The sequence below is a fragment of the Gracilinanus agilis genome, chromosome 1 (assembly GCF_016433145.1).
Source record: "Gracilinanus agilis isolate LMUSP501 chromosome 1, AgileGrace, whole genome shotgun sequence".
In the NCBI taxonomy this organism is placed as follows: Eukaryota; Metazoa; Chordata; class Mammalia; order Didelphimorphia; family Didelphidae; genus Gracilinanus; species Gracilinanus agilis.
The window spans coordinates 144,092,349-144,098,815 of NC_058130.1; the positions used below are offsets into that span (position 1 = coordinate 144,092,349).

The 6,467-nt window shown below is 43.3% G+C and overlaps 1 protein-coding gene across 1 annotated transcript; it reads left to right on the forward strand.

Annotated features, from left to right (window-relative positions):
- The first annotated feature begins 718 nt into the window (after nucleotides 1-718).
- LOC123248923 (gap junction gamma-2 protein-like) lies at nucleotides 719-1,651 on the forward strand. The gene has a single exon (XM_044677839.1). It carries the CDS (start codon nucleotides 719-721, stop codon nucleotides 1,649-1,651), a length of 933 nt encoding a protein of 310 aa, XP_044533774.1.
- The last annotated feature ends 4,816 nt before the right edge of the window (nucleotides 1,652-6,467 follow it).

Below are 6,467 nucleotides of genomic sequence, written 5' to 3' on the forward strand. Positions count from 1 at the left end.
GGAAAGATCAGATTTAAGGTGAGAACAAGTGGGAGAAAGAGACTGTCCCCCGAAGACTGGAGTGAGAAACTGGTGGGAAACAGGGGGAGGTGGGGAGTGGAGGAGGGCGCGAGAATCCCCCGCTGTCCAAGTATTTCCAGGATGTGTGGACCTCGGCTCAGAAAATGGGCAAAGCTACTTCACCGCGCAACTCTAGAAGTTCCTTGCGGGGAAGCTGGGCCACCCTACTGCTTTCTGCCTGACCTCTATAGTCCTTATCTTTGCCTGTTGGGGAATTCATTGTCCGCTTACACAGAGTTGAATCCTGCGGTTGCCATGTGGTCTCCTCCCGGGTCGGCTCCGCACCCCATCTAGGCTCGGTTGCTGATGCTGATCCACTCTGGCCACCTGTCCCAGCTAAGGATTCCATTCTCCCCATCCTTCTTCTCTGGTTCCGCTTCAGCACGGCTCCAAGGTCCAGATCAGCTGGACTTGAAAAAATTGGAGCAGGGAAGCAGAACAGATTCCCGGGGTGGGGCAGAGGAGGGAGGGAGTGCAGAGCATTCTGCGCAGGGATTATGAAAGGCAAAGATCGTGGAACGAAAAGGCCAGACAAGAGGGGGTGTGGGCTTCTGAATCTGAACGGCCTAAATTGGGGTCGCGGACTACCTACCCATGCCTGGGTCCCTCACTCGCTCCTCCCTCCTCAGGTCGTGGAGAGTCTTTGGGAAGAGAGAAGATGAGCTGGGCGTTCCTGACCAAGTTGCTGGAGGCTGTGACCCAGCACTCCACCCTGGTGGGGAAGCTCTGGCTGTCCGTGCTGGTCGTTTTCAGGCTAGTGCTCCTGGCTGTGGGTGGGGAGGCCATTTATCGGGACGAACTGAGTGGCTTCTCCTGCAACACAGCACAACCTGGCTGCCTAAACGTTTGCTACGATGCCTTCGCGCCTCTCTCCCACGTGCGCTTTTGGGTATTCCAGATCATCCTGGTCACTGCGCCCACAGTGTTTTATCTGGGCTATGCCGTGCACCATCTGTCCCGGCGCCAGATGACCCAGAAGCAAGAGGAGGAGGAGTCTATGATCCCGGAGAAGATGTCCTGTAGGGATGGGGCCCATGATGGTCGCAGGAGGATCCGCAGGGACGGGCTCCTAGGGGCCTATGTTGGGCAGTTGCTGGTGCGGACTGTCTTAGAGGTGGCCTTCCTAGCGGGCCAGTATCTGCTCTTTGGCTTGAAAGTGCCTTTCAACTATGACTGCATGCAGAATCCTTGCCCTTATGTTGTACAGTGCTTTGTATCTCGTCCCACGGAGAAGACCATCTTCCTGCTGATCATGTATGCAGTCAGTGGCCTCTGCCTCCTGCTCAATCTGATCGAGTTGCTGCATCTGGGCCTGGGGAGCATGAAAAATGGTAGAAGCCAGAAAAATGGGGGCCGCCGCCCTGCCCCATCTCCTCATTCTAAGGCTGGCAAGCTAGAACAAATTCAGAAACAGTTGCATCTGGTCCAGGAGCAAATGGGCATAGCATTCAATCAGGGCACTCTTTTGGCTACTGAACCTATCTGTACAGGGCAGTCTCCAGACTACAGCATATTTGCTCAGCAAAACTGGCATAACCAAGCCCAGAAAAAGGATGTGCTCTCCAACACAGGTATGTTAAGGGTCAGTTGAATCCCCATTTCTTCTTTTTTTTTTTTGAAATTTTATTTTTTAGAAAATTTTTCCATGGTTACATGATTCATGTTCTTACTCTCCCCGCCAACACCCATTTCCACTGGTTTTTACATGTGTCATTGATCAAGACCTATTTCCATATTATTGATAGTTGCACTGGGGTGGTCCATTAGAATCTACATACCAAATCATGTTAGTATCAAAGCATGTGTTCAAGCAGTTTTTCTTCTGTGTTTCCACTCTTGCAGTTCTTCCTCTGAATGTGGATAGCGTTCTTTTCCATAAATCCCTCAGAACTGTCCTGTATCATTGCATTGCTGCTAGTAGAGAAGTCCATTACATTCAATTGTACCACAGTGTATCATTCTCTGTGTACAATGTTCTTTGGGTTCTGCTCCTTTCACTCTGCATCAATTCCTGGAGGTCTTTCCAGTTCACATGGAATTCCTCCAGTTTATTATTTCTTTGAGCACAGTAGTATTCCATCACCAGCATATAACCACAATTTGTTCAGCCATTCCCCAGTTTTCCAGTTTTTTGCTACCACAAAGAGCACAGCTATAAATATGAATCCCCATTTCTATTGCACTATTCCTTTTGTCTCCCATGGCACTTTCTTAATATTCTAATCTCTTTCTTTTTTTCCTTTTATTCTCAACACAGCCTATTTCTTTCTCCCTAGGGGGAATTTTGCAAGCATTGGAAGAATGTGATAGGGACCCTTGAAAGGGAAGGAAATAGCTGCAGCCTTAGTATTATGGCCAGAGCCCTGGAAGAGAAATCCAAGAATCTTACCTATTTAAGTTCTGGTAAATCACTTACCAGGACTTCATTTTCTTCCTGTAAAATGAGAGGAATGTACTAAATTGTTTCCAAAATCCCTTTTGGCTTTTGATTTTATTACCTTTTTCAGTATTATGAATGTTGGGTTTTCTCTTTGCAGGTCTGTGAAAAATGAATTTACTTACAGACTATCATCACAACTTGATTTTGAGAAAAAGAGAACTTGGCATCTAGACCCTGGAAGGGAAAACCTAGAAATGTATGTAAAGGAAATGATGTTTTGTTTAGTACTTGATCTTTTAATGAGCTTTTTTAAGGTGAGTGTTCATAGGTAGTCCCTTTTATACTTCCCCACTACCCGAAACCTGTTGCCACAATCAAATGGCCACCTTTTCCTCAAACTACCAGAGAAATAGATAGATAGATATATGGACCTGGAAATAATACTGAGAAACCACAGTAATCACAGAAGATTCCAAAGGGTTGGGCTTCTGGGTTGGGAAGGAGGTATTTTGGGCAGTTGCTGGAGTAGTCTGTCTTAGAGATAAAGCCTTGTGCAGCTTGGCCTATCTGCTGTCTTTTGGTATTTGAGTCTATGCATTTTGTGGACCAATAAACAACTGTTTGTATTAAATACTGTACCTTGTTTTTGTTCTGGGCAGGAGGGAATGTGAATTGAAAAATAATTACTGCATTTCAAGCTACCTCGGAGCCCCAGAAGCCCCTGGAGTCTGCCACAGGTTGTTTTTCTTTTTAAACCTCTTTCCCTTCTGCCTTAGTATCATTTCTAAGACAGAAGAGCCCCAAAGGCTAGTCAATTGGGGTTAAGTGACTTGCTCAGAGTCACACAGTTTAGAAGTATCAGAGGCCAGATTTGAGCTTAGCTTTCCCTAACTCCAGGCCTAGCATACCCAATCCACTGTGCTACTTAGCTGCCTCCTTTGCAAGGGTATTTAGAACCTAATTCAAAGCCTGGGCAGCCATATCATTCTTAATCTGGATCTTGAGAGACTTTATTCTGGTTTTAGGATTGAGAACTCTCACCAAATTGAGGACAAGGGGCCCTGACTCCAAACAGATGTGAAAGAAGAGGTAACATTGCCTTCCACATGCAAATTATAATGTTTCAAGGATTGGGCATGATGTTCCCATTCGTACCCTGGTCATCCATATGCTGGTCCTACAGAGATTGAGAACTGTAGACTTTTAAATCAGAAGCCATCCTCATTAGAAAAAATGAAGGGGAAGGCTCTGTTCATACAGCACAGAATAAGGAGGATAAGGAGATGATCATCTAAAGGGGTTGCTTTTGCAGATACTACCACATTTGATCCTCACAACAACTCTGCAAGATGGGGGTTATTATCTTTATTTTACAGTTGAGGAAATCGAGGCAAAGTTTAAATGACTTGTCCAGGGTCACATAGCTAGTGCCTGAGGTCATACTTTAACTTTGGCCTTCTCTCCAGTTCCAGTACTCTATCCATGGTAAAACCAGCTGCCTGAGATTTGTGTCTAGTCTTTTATTCACTCTAACTCCACCCCCAGCAATATTTTTTTGTACATTTTGAATAGGGTGTCTTACAGACACATTCCGGCTATGAGGGTTTGCCTCTCACTACCAAAATTGAGAGGATTAGGATTTGTATTTGCATCCTTTGGTAGCATAGAAACCATTTGGCCTAGCACCTAGTTGGGAAGATTAATTAGTTAAAATAGGAATCTATCAGAAGGCAGGCTGTCCCTCTACCCCTAGTGAGACATCCTCTTCATTTCCTAGGACATAACTGTCCAGAGTCATATTCTTGCCGTGAATTTCATATCATCAGATCTCAGTTATATCCATGAGGTAATATTTGTCTTGTGTTAAGATTTCTAGTTCTTGATTGTTATCATTGTTTTATGTGTCTGAAACAAGGGTCTTATTACTAGGTCCTTTCTTAGATTTCATCTTTTGTGATTTTCTGGGTGTCTCTGTTGCTGTCCAGCAGTGTCAGACTCTGACCCTGTGGATCATATTGATTGTGAGATTTTCTTAGTGAAGATATTGAAGTGGTTTGCCATTTCCTTCTCTATTGGGTTAAGGCAAATAGAGGTTAAGTAACTTGCCCAAGGTTACATAGTTAGTGTCTGAGACTGGATTTGAACTCAGGTCTTCCTGACTTCTGGCCCAGAATTCTGACTCTTTTATAAGTGACCATCTTTTCTTGAGAACTGCTTTGCCATTTCTTTCTCCAGTTTACTTTACAGATGAGGAAACTGAGGCAAGCAGGGTTAAGTGATTTGTCCAGAGTCATACACCAGTTAGTAAGTTAGTAAATCCCTTAGGTGCCATCTTTCCCTGGACAAGAGCATGTCATTCCTTTATTTCAAGCCTGGTCAAGAGATCCATATATATTCTTAACCAGGTGTTCAATGAACATTAATAAGCAGGAGAACCTCAAGAGGAAGCTGATCAGAATGGTGAAGGGGTACAAGAATGTGTCAAATAAACATCAGCTGAAGGAATGAATGATTTATCTTGTAGAAGAGAAGGCTCAGGGGAGACATGCCAGTGGTCCTCAGGTATATGAAAGGCTTCCAATCTTGTGGAAGACTGATTAGACATCATTTTTTGTTTGACTCCCGCAAGCAATAGAAGTTGCAAAGATGCAAATTTAGTCAATATAAGGAAAAATTCTTAAGAACTAGTGTTTTTCCAAGGCTGAAAGGTTTGGGGCTTAGGGGTGAGGGGAAGAAGGGAAAAGGAAGGATTTCAGCAGTGGGTTCCTTCCCCTTATTGGAAGACTTTAAGCAAAAGTTGTATGATTTTTTTGTTTAGTGTTCTATAGAGAAAACTTTTTCAGATGTGGGTTGGACCAAGCGGTTGTTGATATTCCTTCCAACTCTGAAAGTCTGAAATTCCATGATTGCCAAGGCTGTTTTTGTCTTCTGAAGTCTTTGTTTGGCAGTAGTGATGAAAACACTGCCAGTTCTCCAAAGCCTTCCATTTTTAGCTTCAATTTCTTCATAATCTGCCTTCTGGAAGTATCATTTCTACCCATATCACGCACCAGAATTTTACGTCCTTGTTCAGTGTGTACAGTGAGGAAATTTCCCCGTCCTGCTTACAAGTTCTGCTTACAAGTTCTATCTAATCTCTCCTATTCAATTAAATTTATTAAGTATTTATTAAAGAATTTGAAATATTTACTAAGCACTTGCTATGTGCCAAGTATTATAGGCAATTCCAGCCTTCAATAAACTTTTTTGTTTTCTAACAGGGGAAGATAATTATGATCCAAAGCTGGAAAGGATAGGGGAGGGGGAAAAGTAGGCTAGACGATACTTAGATAATGAATGGCCTGAGAAGACTGCCAGGATGTAAAGTAAAGCCTGACTGGGACCAGCTAGATAATAATGGATCCTGTGAGACACTCCCCAATCAAGATAGCTCTGGACTCTGGATGAAAGGTCTACTGTTGAAATAGTTAGTCCTCAAGTTCATGTTCTTCAAGAGTGAAGCTTCAGGGCTGATGGTGAAGATGATGGTCTCTTATGTTCTTTGAATCTTTAAAAGCAAAAATGGAAAACAATCTTTCCCTCTTTGTGTTCACATTCTATTGGAGGAGAAAAACAATTGAAGTAAGTGAAAATGAATAAATAAAGGAGGGTATCTATTCTAAGAGAAGGTGGAGAAATTGTCCCAGCACTGGGTCCAGCTAGTGCAAAAGCATGGAAAAGGTAAAAGGATTGCTGAGTTCATGCAACATTGGGTCAATTTGGATAAAATTTGGATTGTTGTGGAAGGTAATATGAAATAAGTCTAGAAAAGTAGACTGATGTCAGAATGCCGATGACTTTTGGTGCCAAGTTAAAGAGTCTGTATTTTATTCTAGCATCCATAAAGAAACCCTGATAATTATCGATCAGAGAAATTACATGCTTAGACTTGTGCATTAAAAAGATTGTTTGGGAGTCAGCTGGGTAGCTCAGTGGATTGATAGCCAGGCCTTGAGATGGGAGGTCCTAGGTTCAAATTTGGTCTCAG

Excerpts from the sequence above, each read along its gene's own strand:
- LOC123248923 (XM_044677839.1), top strand. The coding sequence starts at position 719 with ATGAGCTGGGCGTTCCTGACCAAGTTGCTGGAGGCTGTGACCCAGCAC.